At 42.6% G+C, this 25,749-nt stretch overlaps 1 protein-coding gene across 2 annotated transcripts in view; it reads left to right on the top strand.

Annotated features, from left to right (window-relative positions):
* Window positions 1-25,749, top strand: part of LOC149450906 (uncharacterized) — a 77,243-nt gene that overhangs the window by 13,489 nt on the left and 38,005 nt on the right. For both annotated transcript variants that reach the window (XM_089691283.1, XM_089691282.1), the window contains exons 2-5: window positions 142-279; window positions 476-547; window positions 12,486-12,692; window positions 19,747-19,869. In XM_089691283.1, coding sequence (XP_089547409.1) covers window positions 142-279; window positions 476-547; window positions 12,486-12,692; window positions 19,747-19,869 — 540 coding nt within the window. The remainder of the gene's footprint in view (window positions 1-141; window positions 280-475; window positions 548-12,485; window positions 12,693-19,746; window positions 19,870-25,749) is intronic.

The raw sequence follows: 25,749 nt of genomic DNA, 5'->3' as shown, positions 1-25,749 counted from the left end.
GTATCTCTACAGGAGAAATTCAGATATAATGGTACTATATAACCTATTATGTACTGTATGCACCATTGATTACATTTAGTCCATAAATACAAGACAAAACAAAGCAAAAAAAAACAAGCTTATGATATTTCTTATTTACAGATACAAACGGTACTTCTTGCAAGTTTTTTCTTCTCCTGTGTATGGTCTGAGAGAACTAATTTTTATGATGAAGATATAATTGATCCCTCCGATATGCTTCATTATGATGCTGCTTCACAGACAATGAAAATGTCAAAGGTATTATAATTCAAACAGTAATGACAATCTATCTTGTGCTGCACTCTTTCCAACCTACACCCTTTAAGTGGTTCTTTTTTGCCAGTTGCTGCTGTAGACCAGCATAGCACATGAGAAATGCAAAATACATAACATTTTACATACAAAGTACGTTTATGTTACCTGACACTAACCTTGTTTTTTTTTTTATTTAAAGCAAAGAAAGATAATTGCAGTATTAAATCAATACTTAAAGACGACTTTGGAGAATTTTGAAAAACATTGCCTGGTAAGTTATGAAAAAAAATAAGCAGGCGCACAGGTAGATCATGCATCATTCATATGTAGGCAATGGATATATTTTTTATAGTCAAGTGTAAAAATAAGCAATCCAAACTGGAAGCAAGCTTGCCCTGCCATGAACTTTGCCTTAGGCTGGCCATACACTATACAATTGTCTGTCCAATTTATGCCCAATTTCCTTTAGATTTACCTTCAACTATGTAGTGCAAGAGCCTGCCTAATTGGATACAATTGAAAGTGTTGTTTAGGTTTGACCTCTTATTATATGGTTTTTGGTAAATCTAAACCAAAAATCTCAAGAAAATTGTATAATGTATGGCCAGCCTTAGGATATATACAGTAGATACACACACTTGCAATATCAATTAAACACCAAAATGGGCAGCTAGCCAGGGAAAGCAAATAAAGACATATAAATACAGTTTGAAACAATGCAAGCATTTCACAAAGGCAAATTCAAAGGAGCAATTAGCATAGGGACAAGTAACATGTGTAACATGTTATGAAAGGTGAACTTGTCCCTTCTCTTTCTGTATATGGATGAAGGCACTGCAAATATTTTGATTAAAACCTTTTTTCTAATCGATATATAGCTGTCACATAACCCAGCGTTTTCCCAGCCTGTCTGCGGGAAATAGTGGTAGGAGGAACTTCTAGTCAGGGGCAGACTGACAACTCATGGGGCCCCCGGGCAATAGGGGATCATGGGGCCCCTGTGTCCTTGCCCAAACTCAAAAAATCTTATGAAAAAATTACCAGGGGCATCTCATGGGGCCCCCTACTGACCCTGGGCCTTCTGGCAGTGCCCGAGTTTCCAAATGGTCAGTCCGTCCCTGCTTCTAGTGCTCTGCTACTGGTCATGTTCAGTATTAAAAAAAATTAAAAAACAGCCTCGGGACCCAGTGATCATCATGCGATCACAGCACCCTGTACCATGTGATTAGCTGTAGCCAATTACAGATCATTCTGAACTGTCATGAACTTAACCCATTCATGACAGTTCATAGCATTGCTGTGAAAGTGTAAAAAAAAATCACCCCCCACAGATTAGTTCAATGTTACTATGGTAACACTGAATGACTCTGATGAAAGCATTTTAAAAACAATATTAAATAAAAAATCATGTTAAAACAATTAAAATATTGAATAAAAAAATATTATTTTTAGGTTTTTTTTTTAACATGCTGTCACCAGTCAGTGCCCCTGAGCACCACCACACCTGCCATATCATGATGCTGTACTGCACTGGTGATGGTATGTAATAAAAATTTTGAAAATAAAACAAATTTTATTGAACTACTTGCCGCCCACTTGCAATATACTATGGGTAAGCGGCAGCTCTAAGCAAAACAACGAACCCGTACGTCACAATATATTTCCGGGTGTGAGTACACCCGCACCTGCAGCAGCAGTTCATCAGCGGGTCCTGGCCAATTATTTTTGCCCGGGACTCTGCTGATCAACTGCAGCAAATGGAGAAGCTGGTTCTTCTCTTCCTGGACCCTTTTCGGTTCAGGGAGAGAAGAAAGAACACCATACTGTAAGTAAAAGCAGCACATTTTACACACACACATTATATTAGCACATTTGTCCCTTTGATCACCCCTATTAACTCCTTGGATCACCCCTCTCACCCAACCAGTGCAATTAGTACAGTATCAGTATATAGAATTGTTCACTGATCACTGTATTACTGCCATTAGCAACATCAAATAGCATCGGGATTCCCCCCTCCCCTCCAGCAACCTGCCATGGTTTTCTCATCTCATCCCATGGGGGAACCCAAGAATGCAACCGGCTTGCTGACCATAGAGCTGATCAGAGATCGGAGCAGCTTCAATCATCCCTATGGTCTAAGAAATCGGAAGCAACAAGCATTTCATCACTTTTGCTGGATATGAACAATGCCATTTTTAAATTGGGAAAGCATCTGATCATACCGATCTTGGTGTGATCAGATGTTTTAAGGGCAGAGAAGAGATTTAGAGTCTAATAGACCCAAGATTTCTCAGAAAGGAGTACCTGTCGCTGTCTTTTTTTATCACAGGGGATATTTACATTCCCTGTGATAACAATAAAAGGGATTTAAAAAAAAATTAAAGGGACAGTGTAAAAATAAAAATCAACAATTAGAGTTATTCTAAAGGCTTTTTTTTTTTAAATAAACATGTCTCTACTTGCCTGCTGAGTGCAGTAGTTTTTCACAGAGCAGTCCGGATCCTCCTCTTTTGTCTCAGCCACTGAGGAAAGGGAGTCCCGGGATAGCTGAGACTCCAATGCACATTGCTGGATCGAGAGGGGGCTTAGGTGAGTATTATTCGGGTCTAGGGGGGATGCTGCACTGAAAAGGTAAGAAAACCTTGAGCCTTTAGAACCACTTTAAAACAAAACAAAAAAAATTAAAGCACCCCCATCCCCCTTGTGCTCACGCGCAAAGGTGAACGCATGCGTCGGTCCCATGGTGGTATGTAAACAGTGATTGCACCATGCATGTGAGCTATTAAAAATGTATGTAGTTTGTTGCCATTGCACGGGCATGCGAAATTTGAAAGCATGTCATGTTTGGTATCTATTTACTCGGTGTAACATCATCTTTTATATTTTACCAAATAATTGGGCAATATATTGTGTTTTTGTGCATCAAAATTTTTTTTAAAAGTGTATTTTTTCCCCAAAAATTGTGTTTAAAAAATTGCTGTGCAAATATTGTGTGACATAAAAAATTGCAACACCCACCGTTTTATTCTCTAGGGCCTCTGCTTTCAAAAAATATATAATGTTTGGGGGTTCAAAGTAGTTTTCAAACAAAAAAAATACTGATTTTTTTCATGTAAATAAAAAGTGTCAGAAAAGGCTTGGTTTTCAAGTGGTGATGTGTGGCTGAAGCTTCTAAGTTTGGGCATAAAATACCAGGACAGTTCAAATACCCCCCAAATTACCCCTTTTTGGAAAGTAGACACCCCAAGCTATTTGCTGAGAGGCATGATGAGTATTTTGCAGATCTCATTTGTTGCCACAAGTTTTTGGAAAATGAAGAAAGAAAACAAACATTTATTTTTTCTTTTATTTTCAAATTCTTGTGACAAAAAATGATATCTGCAAAATACTCACCATGCCTTTTATCAAGTTTCTTGGGGTGTCTACTTTCCAAAAAGGGGTAATTTAGGGGGGTGTTTGGACCATCCTGGCATTTCAGGGCCTCCAAAACTGTAGGTAGTGAGGAAGTGACATGAGGAATTATCCCCTTTGAAAGCCTAAGGTGGTCATTGTATTTTGGGGGCCTGTATGTGACTAGGCTGCAAAAAAACTCTCACATGTGGTATCCTCATACTCAGGAGAAATAGTAGAATGTGTTTTGGGGTGTAATTCCACATATACCCATGGCATGTGTAAACAATATATCATTTAAGTTACAAACTTGTGGCAAATAATAAAATCCTCCATGGACTCACCATGCCTTTTCTCAAGTTTCTTGAGGTACCTACTTTCTGAAAAGGGATCATTTGGGGAGGTTTTGTGCTATCCATGGCATTTTAGGGCCTGAAACTGTGATAGGTAGTGAGGAAGGGAAATGAAAGCCTGAAGGTGGTCATTGCTTTTCAGGCCCCATATGTGGCTGGGCTCCTAAAAAGTCTCACACATGTGGTATCACCATACTCAGGAGAAGCAGCAGAATGTATTTTCGGGTGTAATTAAACAGAAAACCATAGCATGTGTGAGCAATATATAATTTAAGTGACAGCTTTGTGTAAAAAAAAATGTAAAACGTTTTCTGTCATTTTAAAACTTGTGACATAAAATAAAACATTTAATGGGCTCAACCTGCCTCTCAGTAAATTACTTTGCAAAAAAGTGGTCAAATGGGGGGGGGGTTGTGCTGCCCTGGCATTTTAGCACCTCAAGAAATGTGATAGGCAGTCAGAAAGTAAAAGCTGTGTAAAATCCAGTAGATTTACCACAGTTTGTAGACACTATAACTTTCACACAAACCAATTAATATACACTTGTTGGGATTTTTTTTTTTACCAAAGACGTATCAAAATACATTTTGGCCTAAATTTATGAAGAAATTTGAGTTTATTCAGATTTTTTTAATAACAGAAAGTGAAAAATATAGTTTTTTTCTGATTTTTTTGGTCTTTTTTTATGTATAATCACAAAAATGAAAAAACCCTGATCAAATATCACCACTGATCAAATATCACCAAAAGAAAGCTCTATTTGTGTGAAAAAATGATATATTTGTTTTTTTGGGTACAGCATTGCATGACTGCAAAATAGCGGAGTGCCGAATAGCAAAAAATTCCTGGTCAAGAAGGGGGTAAAACCAATTTTCTAGGTAACTATATCTCTAAAGGTGCTATTGACATGAAATGCTCACCACATGCTGGTAACAACCCATACATACAAAGAAACAAAAACAAATAAGTTCAGAAATTAAGTTATGTGTAATAAAATGGAATGACATAGGGAAAAGGTATTGAACACGCTAACTGAAATTTATTTAATACTTTGCACAAAATCCTTTGTTAGTAATGACAGCTTCAAAACACCTCCGGTATGGAGAAACTAGTCGCATGCATTGCTCAGGTGTGATTTTGGCCCATTCTTCCACACAGTCTTCAAATCTTGAAGGTTCCTCTTCTATGACCTCGGATCTTTAGTTCTTTCCATATATTTTCTATTGGATTCAAGTCAGGTGATTAGCTTGGCATGTGAAAAAGGTTTGGCAGAGTTTTCTGTATAAAACCCAGTCTCTTTCTACAAAAAAATTGCATTAAGCATGAAAAATGAATTAAAAATGCATGCAAAAGCACTGAGAATTGCATACTGCTGCAGCTGTACTAGTGTGAACCCAGGCTAAATCTTGATTCTAGGGATGCGCTGAAATTTTGGCCACTGAAAAATATCAGCCGAAATAGCCCTATCAGCATTTTGCCGATAGGAAAAATTTAGCAGATACAGGTGCCGATACAGGACACTGTTTGTACTGCAGATGTGTGTGTGTGTGTGTGTGTGTGGGGGGGTTCCGAGAAAGGAAGGAGAGGAGCAGTGTATACATTGACTGGCTGTCACTATATTTCAGTGTCAGTTTTTAAATGTAATTACCGGCTTTTTTTTTTTTCTTCACTATAGCTCACAGAATTAGCTGTCACTTTTCCCCCAGCTAAAAGAAACAAAGTTTTCTTTTAGTTTCGTTCCCCGAGCTAAAAGAAACAAAAATTTTCCTTTTTTGTTTCTTTCCTAAGATAAAAGAAACAAAGTTTCCATTAGCTCCGGGGAAAGAAACAGTTAATTCTGTAAGCTATATTGAAGGGAAAAAAAAAACGGCAATTGCATTTAAAAACCGGCACCGACATATTGTGATAGCCAGTGAGGGAGCCTCTCTGTATACACTGCTCCCTCACTGCTCCTCTCCTGCCCCCTCCTTGCACACACTGCCCCCCACCCCCTACAAAGAGGACCTGTCACTCATAAGCTATCACATAGGGGACTATTGATCCCCTATGTGATATGATTTTATTGTAAGTTAAAAAAAATACAAAATATACATGAAAGTAGAAACAAATACGAAAAAAAAAAATTGGAACCTCCCCACCCCTTTTTGGTCTCTTCTTTCATAAATGCATCCTCCTGTCTGTCATCTGTCATGAACATTTACTGCCTGGATCTGTGCCACGGCAGTGAATCCTGTGCACATGTGTGGGAGTGACGTAATCGCGGCCAGGCCTATCGCAAGGCTGAAGGTACAGGACCTGGAAGGAAGACCAGGTGAAGATGCAAGCCCCGGGGGCTCTCCAGATCGATCCCACTGCAGCTCTGGAGGGCACTGTTTGACAGGTAAGTCTGCCATAATATACGAATATGCTATGCATACTAGCACATTATGGCATAACCCACCTGGGGGTCCCCAAAATGAAGATTTTACAGTGGAGTTTACTACTGCTTTAAAGGCTAAGTTCACATTTTTTTTCTAAATTCCAGTGTACCAATATACCACTAATATACCTCTGTTGCAGAAAAATAAAAAGCTTGATTTTGAGAACAAGGCCTTACCTTAGCCCTTCCTGTATTTCTTACGCCACCCATACATGGGTCGAATTATGAAAGCATTTTCTTTTGAAGATCTTTTCTAAGAATTTGCATTCGAATTTCGCACCATCAGTGGGCCATAGCAACGGTCGATTTTCGAGTGACCATCAAATTTGAGTGATCAGGCATGTTGGAAATTTTTTGAAAAACGAACAAATTTCTAATCAATGATGTAAATCAAGAAATGTAAACGAAATAGAAATGAGCATGAGCTGTGACATGGAAAGAAAAGAAAATTCTTGGCCACGAAAATTATTTTCTGTAGCAACAGGAGGTGAACTACAGGCTTGACTGGTCGGATTTTGAAATAAATGGTGGCACCATCAGATTACAAAATGTACGATTTTTTAAAGAAAATTCATTCAGAATTCGACCCATGTATGGCCTGCATTAGAAGGCTGCATCTCTTTCTGGTATGTAGATTTACACCCAGGTCACATCGGGTGTGATTTGGCATGCGATTTGCATGTCATGCGACTTGTAAATCGTATGCCAAGTCGCACCCTATTGTCCACTATTAGAGACTTGGTCGGAGCCGCACCGATTTCTAAAGTATTTATACTGGTTAATTTTATTTATACTGGTTAATTTTATATACTTAAAATTAACCAGTTGTGCTTTCGGTGTCATTAATTATTAACAGTACACCAAACACAGAAACAAGCACACAATTTGCAACGTGAAAAAACGAGTAACAACAAAAACACACAGGAAAAAAACACATAACCCTCATCACACCAAAATGTCCACGTGTTGTGCAGCCCAGTGAAATCAATGGGCTGCACTATGCATGTCACAGGAAAAACAAGCCAAAAAAAAAAAGCTCCCACTAATTTAGGTGTGAATGGGGCCTGAAAGTGAAATTGGTTTGTTTATGCAAGAACAATGAGGCTCTATTCACATTTGTGTGTTTCCAAATACATATCAAACCACACAGAAAATGCACTCTTTGTCATGCATTTCAGAAACCTACAAATGTGCATCCTGTTTGTGTTGCCATTACTTGTTAACCGCTTCCATACAGGGCACTTTTATCCCCTTCCTGCCCAGGCCAATTTTCAGCTTTCAGTGTTGTCGCACTTTGAATGACAATTATGTGGTCATGCAACACTGTACCCACAAAAAAAATTGTATAATTTTTTTCACACAAATAGAACTTTCTTTTGCTGGTATTTAATCACCACTGTGTTTTTGCTAAATAGACAAAAAAATCTGAAACTTTTGAAAAAAAAAATTTTTTTCTTTGTTTTTGTTATAAAATGCAAGTAAATAACATTTCTTTATAAATTTAGGTCAAAATGTATTCTGCTGCATTTCTTTGGAGAAAATACCCCAACTTAGTGTATATTATTTAGTCTGTAGGAAAGCTATAGAGTCCACAAACCATGGTATATATATATCTGACAATCGATCAATCAATGAACTGACGACCAATCTCATTTCTTTGGGCCCGAAAAACGCCAGCATAGTACAAATACCACCCAAATGACCCATTTTTTGAAAATAGACAGTCCAAGGTATTTAGTAAGAGTCATGGTTAGTTTTGTGGAGGTGCTAATTTTTTGTTACAATTTTTTGGAAAATGCAGAAACAAAAAAACAAAATCACAATAAATTTTTTTTTTCTTTTACATATTGTCACCAGTTCAGTACAGCATGATTATATAACTGGTGTGGAAGTTATCAGGGACATTGACCGGAGACAGTATGTAAACAAAATCTAAAAATAATTTTTTTTTTTTCAAATATTTCTATTACTTTTTATTACATACTTTTTTTCTTTCTTTTACTATTTTTTTCCAACACACTGTGACCAAAACAATACAGTGTTACCATAGTAACACTGAACTACTCTGTCCAAGTAAACAGAATTTTTTTTTTTTACACATTATGATTGCTAATATCAATGTATTTCATTGATAATTTGCAATCATTGTTACTGAATGAAACTGATTCATTCAGTCTTTTGTTGTGATTAGCTGTGATTGGGCAAAGCTCATCACATGATACAGATGGGCTGTGATTGGCCCTGTGTGTACCATGTGACTGTTGCTAACAACACAATTGTACACAGTGAATGGCATGACAGGAAGCCATCCGTTGTATACAATCGACATGTGATCTGCTGTGATTAGTCACAGTGGTCACATGACGCTGGCATTGGGTCGGTGTAGTGATATGTCATCGGCTGTGTCCCATGGCCGTGTGAACAGCTGCTTTTGACAGGATGTTATAGGACGCCCAGTCACAACAGCAAGTGTCCCGCCCGGCCGTCAATCTGCTATAGGCCAGGCGGGAAAGTGTTGAAAGGCACCCCAAGTGCCACAAACGCACCAAATACTGCGGTAACACATCATGTTCTGCTCCAAAAAATAGTTGTGGAGCTTCACCGGGCTGCCCTATGTGTGACGAGTGAAAACGCTTCAAAACACCCAAAACAAACATGTGGGAATGTGAGTTTTCGCTACGTGCAGATGTGAATGAGGCCTGACAGCTTCCTTTAGATTTAACAGAACTACGGAATAGGAGGACACACCTGAACAATCTATTCAATCTTCATCAAATCAGACAGGCCCTTGTACTACATAGCTGACGGGAGATCTGCAGGAGATTGTACAATCACATTGTATAGAAAGTGGGTGGAAGGTAGTATTGTAATGAGGGAGGTGTGGTCCAGAGTGGTGAACACACCCAATCACACCCTCTTCTGTGACACAACAAGGAAGTGAAGGATTCTAGGAGGTGGTCTACAGGAAGTGAATGCTGAGAGATGATCTACAGGAAGAGATGGAATCTGAAAATAATTAACAAAATTAAAATAAAAAGATTTTAAACCTCCTGTGGATAAGGTAAGTGAGAAATAAGCACATTGGGATGGCTGGACCAGAAATGACATTGGAAAAGGCTTCTATATATTATGAAAACTAAAATTCTGTCTGAAAAGGTGAACTTAACCTTTAAAAACCACCTCCAGTCCGGGCCAATTCTGAAATTTCTCTCATACATGTAAAAAAAAAACAGCATTTTTTTGCTAGAAAATTACAGTATATATTTTTTTAAGTAGAGGCCCTGGAGAATAAAATAGTTGTTGAAGTTTTTTATGTTGAAACCGTTTATCAAACACAAATTTTCAGGAAGAAATACGTTTTAATGAATTTTAATACACACAAACACAATATATTACTCATTTTTGATAGAAATATAAAATATGATTTTAAACCAAGTAAATAGATACCTAACATGCCTCACTTTAAAATTGTGTATGCCCGTGGAACAGTGACAAACTATGGTACCTAACAAATAATTTCCATAGGCGACTTTACAGGTTACAAGTTTAGAGTTACACATAAGGTCCAGCACTAGAATTATTGTTTCCACTCTGACGATAGCGACGATACCTCACATGTGTGGTGCGATCACCGTTTACATATGTGTGTGAGACCTACATGCATGTTTGCATTTGCGCATGAGCACAGGGGATAGGGGCGCTTTAAACTTTATTTTATTGTAATTTTTTTGGCACTGTACCTCTTTTTTTTTTTTTCTAATTGAACTTTATTGCGATCACATGGGATAAACAACATCCCTTATGATAGCATTGGCATTGACATTAGAAATCTGGGGTCTATTAGACCACTTCCACCACCTGTAAAAGTGATCAAACAGCTGTAAAGCTGCTCAGATCACTTTTACATGAAAGCTTATCACCTGTTGTACATTATGATACCACAATCTTTGCTTCAGCTATGAAATAGATATCACTGCTCCCATTCAAGGAGGTACAGTGGGGCAAAAAAGTATTTAGTCAGCCTCCAATTGTGCAAGTTCTCCCACTTAAAAAGATGAGAGAGGCCTGTAATTGGCATCATAGGTAGACCTCAACTATGAGAGACAAAATGAGAAAACAAATCCAGACAATCACATTGGCTGATTTGGAAAGAATTTATTTGCAAATTATGGTGGAAAATAAGTATTTGGTCACCTACAAACAAGCAAGATTTCTGGCTCTCACAGACCTGTACCTTCTTCTTTAAGAGGCTCCTCTGTCCTGCACTCATTACCTGTATCAATGGCACCTGTTTGAACTTGTTATCCGTATAAAAGACACCTGTCCACAACCTCAAACAGTCACACTCCAAACTCCACTACGGTGAAGACCAAAGAGCTGTCGAAGGACACCAGAAACAAAATTGTAGACCTGCACCAGGCTGGGAAGACTGAAACTGCAATAGGCAAGCAGCTTGGTGTGAAAAAATCAACTGTGGGAGCAATAATTAGAAAATGGAAGACATACAAGACCACTGATAATCTCCCTCGATCTGGGGCTCCACGCAAGATCTCACCCCGTAGGGTCAAAATGATCACAAGAACGGTGAGCAAAAATCCCAGGACCACACGGGGGGACCTAGTGAATGACCTGCAGAGAGCTGGGACCAACGTCACAAAGGCTACCATCAGTAACACCCTACGCTGCCAGGGACTCAGATCCTGCAGTGCCAGACGTGTCCCCCTGCTTAAGCCAGTACATGTCCGGGCCTGTCTGAAGTTTTCTAGAGAGCATTTGGATGATCCAGAAGAGGATTGGGAGAATGTCATATGGTCAGATGAAACCAAAATAGAACTGTTTGGTAGAAACACAACTCGTCATGTTTGGAGGAGAGAGAATGCTGAGTTGCATCCAAAGAACGCCATACCTACTGTGAAGCATGGGGGTGGCAACATCATGCTTTGTGGCTGTTTCTCCGCAAAGGGACCAGGACGACTGATCCATGTACAGGACAGAATGAATGGGGCCATGTATTGTGAGATTTTGAGTGCAAACCTCCTTCCATCAGCAAGGGCATTGAAGATGAAACGTGGCTGGGTCTTCCAACATGACAATGATCCCAAACATACCGCCCGGGCAATGAAGGAGTGGCTTCGTAAGAAGCATTTCAAGGTCCTGGAGTGGCCTAGCCAGTCTCCAGATCTTAACCCCATAGAAAACCTTTGGGGGGAGTTGAAAGTCCGTGTTGCCCAGCGACAGCCCCAAAATATCACTGCTCTAGAGGAGTTCTACATGGAGGAATGGGCCAACATACCAGCAACAGTGTGTGCCAACCTTGTGAAGACTTACAGGAAACCTTTAAATTCTGTCATTGCCAACAAAGGATATATAACAAAGTATTGAGATGAACTTTTGATATTGACCAAATACTTATTTTCCACCATAATTTGCAAATAAATTCTTTCCAAATCAGCCAATGTGATTGTCTGGATTTTATTTCTCATTTTGTCTCTCATAGTTGAGGTCTACCTATGATGCCAATTACAGGCCTCTCTCATCTTTCTAAGTGGGAGAACTTGCACAATTGGTGGCTGACTAAATACTTTTTTGCCCCACTGTATATATACAGTACATACGGCAGACGGAAAGTGGTTAAGTAACCCCCGTCATGGGTATCAACACTGCTATTAGGCACGGTGTATGATGTCATCATGGCATGGATGCTTGCACTGCACATGCACTGCCAAATATTGCCCCACTTGCACAGTACAGTCAAGCCCCCCAAAAAAGCACCAGCGCGTCCTTATAGGAATGCCCAATGTCTCCATCCAGATACACAGACTGGTGCTGTACACTCAGTGAGGAACGGGAGCACTGCAGGTAAATATTACAGATGCATGTGTTTGAAATTAAAAATGAATTATTCACCACCAATGAATGTTTGGTAAATGCTCCCTTCTTTTTAAACATACTGTATGTATTAATGAAATACACTTAAAAAAAGAAATCTTCCTTGTTATCATATTTTAGGTTAATAATTTAGCCATGTTTCCTTATTTTATTAGCCCACTACTGATGAAGACGCCGAGTATCGCGCAGAAACCACTATTAGCAGCCAGACTCTGAAATACCTTTTGAAATGTATTAAAGAGAATGATTGTGATCCATCCATATTGGAGAAACATCTTCAAAATATTCAGTTTAGACCAAAGACTGACGATGACAACAACTCTGAAGACACCTTCCCCATGGTTTTTGACAAAGTTCTAGAGGTAGTATACAAATTTTCCTAAAATAAATATGTGTGAAATACACTATATTACCAAAGGTTTTGGGACACCTCTCTAAATCATTGGATTCAGGTGTTCCAATCACTTCCATGGCCACAGGTGTATAGAATCAAGCACCTAGGCATGCAGACTGCTTCTACAAACATTTGTGAAAGGATGGGTCGCTCTCAGGAGCTCAGTGAATTCAAGCGTGGGACCGTGATAGGTTGCCACCTGTGCATCTCTGACCTGTGATACAGTCAACTGTTCGTGGTATTATAAAAAAGTGGAAGCAACTGGGAACAACAGCAGTTCAGTCATGAAGTGGTAGGCCACGTAAAATGACAGAGCAGAGTCAGCGCATGCTGAAGCGCACAGTGCACAGAAGTCGCCAACTGTCTGCAGAGTCAATAAAGACTTCCAAACTTCGTGTGGCCTTCTGATTAGCACAACATTGCATAAAGAGCTTCATGGAATGGGTTTCCATGGCCGAGCAGCTGCAAGCCTTACATCACCAAGTGCAATGCAAAGTGTCAGATGCAGTGGTGTAAAGCACGCCACCACTAGACTCTAGAGCAGTGGAGATGTGTTCTCTGCAGTGATTAATCATACTTCTCTGTTTGGTAAACTGATGGACGTGTCTGGGTTTGGCGGTTGCCAGGAGAACGGTACTTGCCTGACTGCATTGTGCCAAGTGTAAAGTTTGGTGGAGGGATTATGGTGTGGGGTTATTTTTCAGGGGTTGGACTTGGCCCCTTAATTACAGTGAAGGGAACTCTTAAGGCGCCAGCCAGGGGTGGACTGACAACTCATGGGGCCCCCGGGCAGTAAGAGATAATGGGGCCCCCTGTGCCCCTGCCTACACTCAAGCACACCCACACAACACCCTACCTACATATTGCAGCTCAGCTGCATAGAAGGAGCATTTAAATATTTACTGCAACAAAGACTGCATGAATGTTCCCGGCTTCTTTCCGTAGAAACCACTGGGCACTTCCAGCTTTGAAGATGGCTGCCATGCGGGGGAAGTGAAAGAGAGAGGGGAGTGAGAGGGTGAAAAAGAGGAGGGGTGTGAGAGAGAGGAGGAATGAGAGAGAGAGGAAGGGATGAGAGAGGAGGGGTGTGTTTTAAATTGGGCTAAAAATTGGGCATGGATTAAAAGGGGTGTGGTTAAATAGTGTCTGAGATGACTTATATAGAGCAAAATGAGGTAATGTTAAATAGGGAATGTACAGTGTGGTGTGTATGACAGTGGGTACTATGTACAGGGAGAGCAGTGTGGAGTGTATGGCAGTGGGTAGTATGTGTAGGATGGTGTCAGTAGGTGGTGTCAGTAGTTCTTCATTATTATTAGTATTTTTTTTTTTACAATTTTATTATTTTTTTTTACAAATTAATGTTTTATTATTTTTATAATTTTTTTTCAAAATGCTTTTGGGTGGCTAGTGGATGGTGTCAGTAGAGCAATGGCGTGGGTGTCAGAATTTGTTAATTTTTATTATCTGTTTTTTTTATTATCTGTTTTTTTTATTATTTTTTACAATTTATTTCTGTATTATTTTTTCACAATGATTTTGTGGGGGCAGTGAACAGTGTCAGTAGGGAGCACTAGTATATGTTGGGCTGTCATTAGATTGGGATGAATAAACAGAACCTGTACCCCCTTATATCAGAAGGAAGGGAATGGATGGAGGGAAGGAAAGAAGAAAGAAAAGGGAGGGAGGGAGGGAGGGAGGGAGGAAATGGATGGAGGAAGAAAGGGGAGGGAAGGAAGGAGGGGTGGGAGGAAAGAATGAAGGGAGGGGATGGAGGAAGGAAGGGAAAGAAAAAAAGGGAGGGAGGGAGGGAGGAAGGGAATAGATGGAGAAAGGAAGGACAGAAAACAGATGGAGGAAGGAATGAAGGAAAAGGAGGGAAGGGAGGAAGTTAGGAAGGGAGGGAATGGATGGAGGAAGAAAGGAGAGGGGGGGAGGAAGGAAGGAAGGAAAAAAAGGGAGGGAATAGATGGAGGAAGAAAGGGGAAGGAAGGAATGGATGGAGGAAGGAAGGAAGGGGAGGGAAGAAAGGAGGGGTGGGAGGAAGGAAGGGAAGGAAGAAAAGGGAGGGAGAGAATGGATGTTGGAAGGAAGGAATGAAGGAAGGAAAAAAAATGGATGGACGAAGTAATGAAGGTAAAGGAGGGAAGGGAAGGAAGGAAGGGAATAGCTGGAGGGAGGAAGGAAGGAAATGGATGGAGGAAGGAACGAAGGAAAGGGAGGGGAGGGAGGAAGGAAGAAAATTAAAGGAGGGGAGGGAGGAAAGAATGAAGGGAGGGGATGGAGGAAGGAAGAAATGAAGGGAGGGAGGAAGGGAGAAAGGAAGGAAAGATTGAAGAAGGGGGAAAGAAGGAATGATTGAAAGATGAGGAGGAAGGGAAGGAAAAAAATTAAGGGAGGGAATAGAGGAAGGAATGAATGTAAGGAAGAAAAGGGAGGGAGGGAACGGAGGAAGGAAGGAAGAAAATGGATGGAGGATGGAATGAAGGAAGGGGAGGGAAGGAAGGAAGAAAAAGGAGGGATGAAATAGATGAAGGAGGAAAGAAGGGGAGGGAGAGCGAAAGGAAGGAAGGGAAAGAGGGAGGGAGGGAAGAAAGGAAAGAATGAAGGAAGGGGATGGAGGAAGGAAGAAAAGGGAGGGAATGCATGGAGGAAGGAAGGAAATGGATGGCGGAAGGAATGAAGGAAGGGGAGGGAAGGAAGGGAGGAAGGAAGAAAAGGGAGGGAGGGAGGGAATGGATGAAGGAAGGAAGAAAAGGTAGCAAAGGAATGGAAGGAGAAAGGAAGGAATGAAGGTAGAGAGGAAGGAAGGGAATGAAAGGAGGGGAAGGAGCAAAGAATGAAAGGAGGGGATGGAGGAAGGAAAGGAAGGGGAGAGTGAATGGAGGAGAGAGAGAGAGAGAGAGAGAAAAATTAAGGAAAAGGAGGGAAGGGAGGAAGTTAGGGAGGGAATGGATGGAGGATGAAAGGGGAGGAAGGAAGGAAGGAAAAAGGAGGGAGGGAATAGATGGAGGATGGAAGGAAGGGGAGGGAAGGAAGGAGGGGTGGTAGGAAGAAAGGGAAGGAAGAAAAGGGAGGGAGGGGATGGATGGAGGAAGGAAGCAATGAAGGAAGGAAAGAAAATGGATGGACGAAGTAATGAAGGTAAAGGAGGGAAGGAAGGAAGGAAGGGGAGGAAAGTTAGGAAGAAAGAAAAGGGAGTGAATAGCTGGAGGGAGGAAGGAAGGAAATGGATGGAGGAAGGAATGAAGGAAAGGGAGGGAAGGAAGTCAATGAAGGGGAGGGGGGAAAGAATGAAGGGAGGAGATGAAGGAAGGAATGAAGGGAGGGAGGAAGGGAGAAAGGATTGAAGGAGGGAAGGAAGGGGGGAAGGAAGGAATGATTGAAGGATGAGGAGGGAGTGAATGAAAAAATGAAGGGAGGGGATAGAGGAAGGAATGAAGGTAAGGAATTGGAGGGAGGGAAATGAGTAAGGAAGGAAGGAAGGAAGAAAATGGATGGAGGAAGGAATGAAGGAAAGGGAGGGAGGAAGGAAGGAAATCAAAAAAGGGGAGGGGGGAAAGAATGAAGGGAGGAGATGAAGGAAGGAATGAAGGGAGGGAGGAAGGGAGAAGGGATTGAAGGAAGGAAGGAAGGAATGATTGAAGGAGGAGGAGGGAGGGAATGAAAAAACGAAGGGTGGGGATAGAGGAAGGAATGAAGGTAAGGAATTGGAGTGATAGAGTTGAGTAAGGAAGGAAGGAAGAAAATGGATGGAGGAAGGAAGGAAGGAAGGAGGGAGGGAAGGGAAGAAGGAAGGAAGAAAAAGGAGGGAGGAAATGGATGAAGGAAGGGAGGGAGGAGATGGAGGAAGGAATAAAAGGGAGGGAGGGAGGGAATGGATGGAGGAAGGAAGGAAATGGATGGAAGAAGGAAGGAAGAAAAGGGAGGGAGGGAATGGATGAAGGAAGGAAGGAAAGAAGGGAGGGAAGGAAGTATGAAAAGGGAGGGAGGGGATGGATGGAGGAAGGAAGGGATGAAGGAGGAAGAGGGAAGGGAGGAAGGAAGGAAATTAAAGGAGGGGAGGGAGGGAGGAAAGAATGAAGGGAGGGGTTGGAGAAAGGAAGGAATGAAGGGAGGGAGGAAGGGAGAAAGGAAGGGGAGGGAAGGGGGAAAGAAGGAAGGAGTGACTGAAGGACGAGGAGGAAGGGAAGGAAAAAATGAAGGGAGGGGAGAGAGGAAGGAATGAAGGTAAGGAAGAAAAGGGAGCGAATGGAGGAAGGAAGGAAGAAAAAGGAGGAATGAAATAGATGAAGGAAGGAAAGAAGGGGAGGGAGGGAGAGTGAAAGGAAGGAAGGGAGAGAAGGATGAAGGGAAGGAAGGGGATGGAGGAAGGAAGAAAAAAGAGGGAGGGAATGGATGGAGGAAGGGGGGGAGGGAAGGAAGGGAGGGAGGAGAGAAGGAAGAAAAGGGAGGGAGGGAAAGGATGAAGGAAGGAAGAAAAGGGAGGGAAGGATTGGAAGGAGGAAGGAAGGAAGGGAGGAAGGAAGGAAGGAAGGAAATGAAAGGAGGGGAGGGAGGGAGGAAAGAATGAAAGGAGGGGATGGAGGAAAGGAAGGAGAGGAAGGGAGAGAGAGGGAGAGCGAATGAATCACAGAGCTGCTGGCTGATCTTGACAGGGAAGGCAGAGCAGATCCTCTCTCCTCTGCTGTGGAGGATGGGGGGAGGGGCTGGATACTGTCAGAGAAGAGGAAGCATCAGAGACCTGCAGGGGAGGGGGGGCTGAGCTGCACAGAGGGGGGGCCCAGGAGGGAAATCCAATGTACAGTCAGGGATGATCGGTGCAGGGGAGGGACAGTGACAGCACCGATCTCCCTGCATGGATTTCAGCGAGACAGCTGGAAGCCTCACCCTCCCGCTGCTTCATTGAAATCTATGCAGGGAGATCGGTGCTGTCACTGTCCCTCCACTGCACCGATCACCTCAGACTTTGTTCCTGATACATATCATCCATGGGGACAGAGTGTATACAGTGAACACCCCACATCCATGGATGATATGCCTCTCACCTTCCCACTGCCCACCGGCTCCATCACCAACACAGTGTCTGGACCCGTCACTGACATGAAATGACAGGTGAGCTACTTCTGGGTCGGGATCTGAGATTGCCTTCTCCTCCGCTCCCCACACTGTCACTGGACAGTGATCCTCTCACGGGCCCCCTACTGACCCCGGGCCCACGGGCAATGCCCGAATGGTCAGTCCGCCCCTGGCACCAGTATACAAGGACATTTTGGACAATTTCATGCTCCCAACTTTGTGGGAACAGTTTGGGGATGGCCCCTTCCCATTCCAACATGACTGCACACCAGTGCACAAAGCAAGGTCCATAAAGACATGGATGAGTGAATTTGGGGTGGAGGAACTTGACCGGCCTGCACAGAGTTCTGACCTCAACCCGACAGAACACCTTTGGGATGAATTAGAGCGGAGACTGTGAGCCAGGCCTTCTCATCCGACATCAGTGCCTGACCTCACAAATGCGTTTCTGGAAGAAAGGTCAAACATTCCCATAGACACACTCCTAAACCTTGTGGACAGCCTTCCCAGAAGAGTTGAAGCTGCTATAGCTGCAAAGGGCGGGCCAACTCAATATTGAACCCTATGGACTAAGACTGGGATGCCATTAAAGTTCATGTGCGTGTAAAGACAGGTGTCCCAATACTTTTGGCAATATAGTGTATATGGCATGTCAGTATATGAATAGGTCTCAGTATGTTGTGCCTTTCTCTGTTTTGGTGCAAAGTGTCAGGTATAAAAACTGGAGCTATCATCTCATAGCCACTATTCAGATTAGTGTGAACCTAGTTGGTTTGTTAGGGAAAATATCTATTTACTTAGCTTTATATTCTTTGCTCTACTCTTGCATACCCCAGCCTGCATTTTGCAGCCCATCATAAAATGTAGGCTGTGGGTATAGAGCCTACAATATCCTACAGAGTTTTCTCTTGATTATTAAAGTACATTTAGGCCTGGTTCACACCAATGCAGTTTGTGTTTTGTGTGTTTCTGCACTGGTTTTTGCACACACGTTTTTGACTTTGGAGTTTTTAGCCAAATTGTTGCAAGGCAGATCAAACATACAAAATACATCAAAAACACACTACACACATTTTCTGCAGCGACTCTTATTTAAGGCTATTGAACCAAAATTGATTTTAAAAAGTCCCTGACCTTTTCCAAAAATGCAGCGGCTGTAAAACATATCCAATGTGAATCTGCCCCATATGAAACCATGTTAAATGGACTGTAGTGCGTTTCTGCAAAAAGCACCTAAACGCATTGGTGCGAACCAGGCCTTAAACCCTAAGAGCTCTGGGTTAGCTAAAGAGACAGTTCCCTTTCAGGTTTCAGCTTTTCATCAACATGTTCGTCTACAGATTAGTACAGCAAAACATTTATGGTGTTTCTGATTTTGACTGCAGCCTATTACTACATCATGTCAAGCTCTGAAACCTCCCCTCCTGGGAAGTATGCCCCCCCCCCCTTACACAATGAGGTATACCTGTAAAGTAGTGAAGTAGTGAATGTGACATTTGCCAAACATACACCGTAGCAGTATCTTCATAGCCCATGTGTTTTTAATTTACGGTGATTGATCTCCTGCACTGAATGTTTGATGAATGTCACATTCACTATTATATAAATACGTCCCAATACTTTTAGCATTCTGCTGTGAGTTTTTTTAATACTTTTCTAACTGAATGATCAGTAACCTGCACAATTAAAAGGTAGTCCTGGGTTACACTTAAAGTAAACTGGCATACATACCTACCAATATGGATTATATTTTTTTATGATTATAGAGGAGAATTTTGTACTGCTGAAACCTGCATGTCTACAGTCTGAGGAGTTTAGTGTGATGACAGGTATATGTAGTGTCTGCTTCAAAGTCATTGCCAGGTACTTTTCAGGTTGTGTCCTTTGTGTCTGGTCAAATGGCAGAGCATGTTTTTTAAAAAGCATTTATTATTTTGCTCTAGGTAGCCATTTTCTTTTATATACTATTCGGCTTCTTGGATCTCGTGAAGAATTTTACTTTGTCTGAATGGCTCGTCTGCATAATAACACTTACATGCAAATTGTATTGGGCCTGTGACTTTAAGGTAAGAATCTATTTTTTTAATTAATTTAATCTAGGTACTCATAGCTGACCAAGACAAGTATGCATGTATACCCCTAAAATGTATATGTATCTTGGCCTATCTTGTACTTGGCTTATTATACAAGGAAAGAAGTGTTGATATGTGGGCTGCAACTAAGGATGATTTTCATAATTGATTAGTTGGCCTCAGAGACCAAAATTTTTATTGAAATAAATTTTTTTTGTAAAAAAGACTTAAATTGCTGTTTTTCAGATTTTCAGACATGATTGTTATATAATATTATGCATGACATAGGCAGGTAGCTTGAGTCCCTTGTCATAGGCATGTAGCTTGATACAAGCCACCTGTGCCTGCTGTCACTTATGCTGGCCATATGCAAACAAAATGTAAAAACATGGCAAATTTTAGAACGACATTAGTCCATCCATTGCATGTACAACAAATATTGATATGAAAATTAGCTCTTTATAATTTAAAAACAGCAAATAATGGTGCAAGATATCGGAGATGGCTACCTCACTGGTGGGTACCCCGGTACGATTGTCTTTACAGACCTGTCTCTTGGGGGCTCATATCCCGGGGGTCTCTGATGTTATTATGAGATTGATACATACTATATGTATTGCCACTTTATGGTCTATTGCCTTACATTGGAGATCCAATTCTGTACCCTTGGCCTCTGTTTTACACAGAGTTGATGCTGTAATGCTCATGGAACGTATTCATTATACCCTACTGGATAAGATACACTTATTTGATAAAAAAATGGGAGTCATGGAAGGATTATAGACATTTATTGTATGATTAACAACATTCCCAATGAAAGTTGACTGGCATATATTGTTGACAGATGTATCATACAACCTACTTTATCATCTACGTATTTCATGCACTTGCAACCTACTCTTTTCTATTTCTTCTTTTTCTTACATTAATATACTTTTCCAAATTTTACTTTTCAAAAGTGCCTTGTTTTTGCTGTAACTATCATTCGAAAATGTACTGTTGTTTTACAGTCTACTCTTGTACAATAAAACCGTTTTTAAACAAAGAAAACAGCAAATAATCACTATATATATATATATATATATATATATATATATATATATATATATATATATACACACACTAAAGTCTACACACCCCTGTTAAAATGTCTGTTTCTGTGATGTAAAAAAAATGAGACAAATAAATAATTTCAGAACTTTTTCCACCTTTAATATAACCTATAAACGGTACAACTGCACACCCTTAAACTAATACTTTATTGAAGCACCTTTTGATTTCATTCCAGCACTCAGTCTTTTCGGGTATGAGTATCAGCATGGCACATCTTGACTTGGCAATATTTGCCCACTCTTCCTTGTGAAAACACTCCAAATCTGTCAGATTGCGAGGGCTTCTCCTGTGCATAGCACTCTTCAGATCAAACCACAGATTTTCCATTGGATTCAGGTCCGGGCTCTGGTTGGGCCATTCCAAAACTTTCATCTTCTTCTGCTAAAGCCATTCCTTTGTTGATTTGGATGTATGCTTTGGGTTGTTGTCATGCTGAAAGATGAAGTTCCTCTTCATGTTCAGCTTTCTAGCAGAAGCCTGAAGGATTTGTGCCAATATTGATTGGTATTTGGAACTGTTCATAATTCCCTCTACCTTGACTAAGACCCCAGTTCCAGCTGAAGGAAAACTGCCCCAAAGCATGATGCTGCTGCCACCACCATGCTTCACTGTGGGTATGGTGTTCTTCTGGTGATGTGCAGTGTTGTTTTTGCGCCATACATATCTTTTGAAATTATGGCCAAAAAGTTAAACCTTGATTTCATCAGACCATAACACATTTTCCCACATGAGAACAAAGGACGTCCAATCGGCTGCATTCCAAAGAATCCACCTTATTGAACCAAGATAAAACCAATGCAGACAGCTAGAACCTACAGGAGGAGTTGTGCTTGGATATTGGGAGTCTCGCCACCTTGAGCAGCGGTAATACATGCATTTTCCCACATGCTTTTGGGAGACTTCAGATGTGTTTTTGCAAAATTTAGCTGGGCTTGGATGTTATTCTTTATAAGAAAAGGCTTCCTTCTTGCCACTCTACCCCATAACCCAGCTAGTGCTTGCCAGATATTCCTGCAGCTCCTTTAATGTTGCTGTAGGCCTCTTGGCAGCCTCCCAGGCCAGTTTTCTTCTCGTCTTCATCAATATTGGAGGGATGTCCAGTTCTTGGTAATGTGCCTTGAAAGCTCGCTGTGGACCAGGGCCAGATCTAGTCAGTATGATATGGGGGTGCAGTAAAAAATGTCAGGGGTGCACAGGATATGAGTCAATAGTGGAGTGTACTGGGAGTCAACAGGTCAGAGAATAGGGTTTAGCAGAACAGAGGGCAGGAATCAGCAGTTTGTAGGGCAGTGTACCGATCGACTTCTGTACAACCAGCCTCTAGGAAAATTTCCACATGACCAGTACTGCCAGTTAAATTTAAATATTTTCTATTAAAGTATGTAGTACTAACGGCTGATCGTTTTTTTTCATGGATATAATCATTTTAAATATTATGCACAATAATGGTAGACTTTTACTTGTAATGTACCGTATTTTTCGCTCCATAAGACGCACTTTTTTCCCCCCCCAAAAAGGGGGGAAAAAGTCAGTGCGTCTTGTGGAGCGAATATGGAGCGGCCGGTCCGGTATTTCCACCGCCGCCGTGTCAGAATACAGGGCCAGCCGCTCAGCTCTGCAGAGGGACCTTACCTGTTCCTCTATCCAGCGCCGCGCTGTCTTCCCGGCTTCTGTAGTGTGGGCGCTCGGCTTGACAGCCGGGTGCCCAGTGCACATGCACGAGGAGCGGTGCGCTTTTTGAATGGTAAGGCGGCACCTGGGACACATGACAGGTCCCAGAAACCGCCGGACCAATCACAAACCGCAGCAGAGCGGACACTAACCAAAGAACAACTCCGTGGAAGTAAGAGTGGGTACCTGTCAAATTCAGGTACCCGCCCCCCCCTTCCCAAAGGTCAGCAGTCATCTCCTGTACTGTCCGCAGTCTCTGGTCATCTCCCGTACTCTCCGCAGTCTCTGACCATCTCTTGTACTGTGTCCGCAGTCTCTGGTCATCTCTTGTACTGTGTCCGCAGTCTCTGGTCATCTCCTGTACTGTGTCCGCAGTCTCTGGTCATCTCCTGTACTGTGTCCGCAGTCTCTGGTCATCTCCTGTACTGTGTCCGCAGTCTCTGGTCATCTCCTGTACTGTGTCCGCAGTCTCTGGTCATCTCCTGTACTGTGTCCGCAGTCTCCGATCATCTCTTGTACTTTGTCCGCAGTCTCTGGTCATCTCCTGTACTGTGTCCGCAGTCTCCGATCATCTCCTGTACTGTGTCCGCAGTCTCCGATCATCTCTTGTACTATGTCCGCAGTCTCCGATCATCTCTTGTACTATGTCCGCAGTCTCTGGTCATCTCCTGTACTGTGTCCGCAGTCTCTGGTCATCTCCTGTAGTATGTCCGCAGTCTCTGGTCATCTCCTGTACCGTGTCCACAGTCTCTGGTCATCTCCTGTACTGTGTCTGCAGTCCATTGGTTTAGAATATTGTTTTTCCTGTTTTCTGCCTCTAAAACCTAGGTGCGTCTTATGGTCAGGTGCGTCTTATGGAGCGAAAAATAATTGTAATGCCTTATATTATCTCGGGTCTATCAGCCACCAGCTTCTCTGAGTTTTGATGCTGATCCTCCCTACATAGAGCCCTTAAGTTGATTGTAAACTTTGGATTTTTTTTTTTTAAACAACAAACTTGTCATATTTACCTGCTCTATCTAATGGTTTTTCACAGAGCTGCCCCTATCCCTCTCTTCTGGGATCCCCTGCCACAGCTTCTGGCTCCTCCTGCCTTTTCTTTTAAGAAGTTACCTAGCAAGCCCCAAGTGAAAAGTGAGGACAAGTATGGCATAGAGAAAACTTAGAAAATATAAAAAAAACTGTCACTGTAAAAATATGAATGCCTACCTTTAAAAGTTAGCTTCAGCCAGAAACTCGGAATTCATTTTTCATGTCTGGGGAGTAATTGGTCACTCCTTCAAGTCTGATGCCGGAGTCCATCATGAAGGCAGAATATCTGGTGCCACAAGCTGACTTGCTTGATTAGTTTCAGGCCTGGCTTTCTGCTCGGTGTAAGTAGTGGGTAAGTCAGAGTCCAGAGGTCAGTAGTATGTAGGGCAGTGTCCAGAGGTCAGTAGAAAGTAGGATAGTGTACAGAGATCAGTAATAGGTAGCGCAGTATACATAGGTCAATAGTAGGTAGGGCAATGTACAGGGAAAAGTAGGGCAGTGGATGTGGGTGAGCAGGATAGGGGGTTTGCAGAGCAATGTACAGGGGCCTAGGGACGGCATGGTACGGGGGGCTCAGGAAGGCAAAGTACAGGGGGGTTCAGGATGGCCTGGTACAGGGGGGTCTGAAGGGCACAATACAGGGAGCTCAGGATGGCCTGGTATAAGGAGGTCAGGAGGGCACAGTACAGGGGGGCTCAAGAAGGCATGGTACAAGGGGGTGAGGGGGCACAGTACAGGAGGCTCAGGAAGGCATGGTACAGGGGGGTCAGGAGGGAACGGTATGGGGGAGTCAGGGGACACACCACTGGAAACCTCAGGGGGGCACACCACTGGGGGCTCAGGATGACACAAAAGTTGTTACCTCATGTACAGTGGTGCAAGCTACTGTGGCAGATCTAACTGTTCTAGCGCTGACCCCAGCTAGCCCTTCTTTTTCGTTCATCCCACATGATGTCATCAATAAGAGCCTTGGATGGACTGACGAGGAGGACCAGAGGGGATCAGCAGCCCAAACCCGCTCGCTATTATAGGCGGCAGAGGCTTTCCTCTCAACACAGCCCAAACCCACCTGCTGTCAGAGGAAGCAGAAGCTTTCCCCACCCTGCATCCTAAACCCACTTGTTGTCGTAGGCGGCAGAGGCTTTCCCCACCCCGCAGTTCAAACCTGCCCACTATCATAGCCCAAACCATCCCACTATCATAGCCGGCAGAGGCTTTCCTCGCCCCAAAGCCTGAACCCATCCACTGTATAGGCCCCAGAGGCTTTCCTCGCCCCACAGCCTGAACCCATCCACTGTATAAGCCACAGAGGCTTTCCCCGAACCACAGGGGCACAAGGAATGCCTTTTCGGGCTTTTGACAGGCTCCCAGTAGCTCACCGCTTTCCTGTGCAGCTCTGCCAGTTGCGGGTCGGCAAGGCAGGGACGAGATCATGATCTACTAGTCACCTGCCTGCAGTTGACTGGTAGATCACAATCAATGAGTTGCTGACCCCGGGTATAGAGTTTCCCTATAGCAAGGTAAGAAAAATTCTGCCATGAGAATCACTCACTTCCTTCTCCTGCCCAGGACTACATGTCACACCAGGCATTGCTGCTCACACATTCACAAGTTCTCAGGCACTTACTGACATGTATGGATGGTATACAGAGCTGTACTGTGCATACTGTCATGTAGGAGCGATGTACTGAGTTGTATGTGTGCTGCACTGTGTATACTGGCATGTATGAGCGCTGTACGGGGCTGTATGTGTGCTGCACTGTGTATACTGTCATGTAGGAGCGGTGTACTGAGTTGTATGTGTGCTGCACTGTGTATACTGGCATGTATGAGCGCTGTATGGGGCTGTATGTGTGCTGCACTGTGTATACTGGCATGTATGAGCGCTGTATGTGTGCTGCACTGTGTATACTGGCATTTGTGGACGGTGTACTGAGCTGTGTGTGCTGCACTGTGTATACTGACATGTGTGGACGGTGTACTGAGCTGTGTGTGTGCTGCATTGTGTATACTGACATGTGTGGACGGTGTACTGAGCTGTGTGTGTGCTGCACTGTG

The sequence above is a fragment of the Staurois parvus genome, unplaced genomic scaffold (genome assembly GCF_062004578.1).
Source record: "Staurois parvus isolate SC_StPar_1 unplaced genomic scaffold, SC_StPar_1.0 ptg000560l, whole genome shotgun sequence".
In the NCBI taxonomy this organism is placed as follows: domain Eukaryota; kingdom Metazoa; phylum Chordata; class Amphibia; order Anura; family Ranidae; genus Staurois; species Staurois parvus.
The sequence above is the reverse complement of the archived record's forward strand: the minus strand, read 5'-3'. Positions and strand labels throughout refer to the sequence as shown.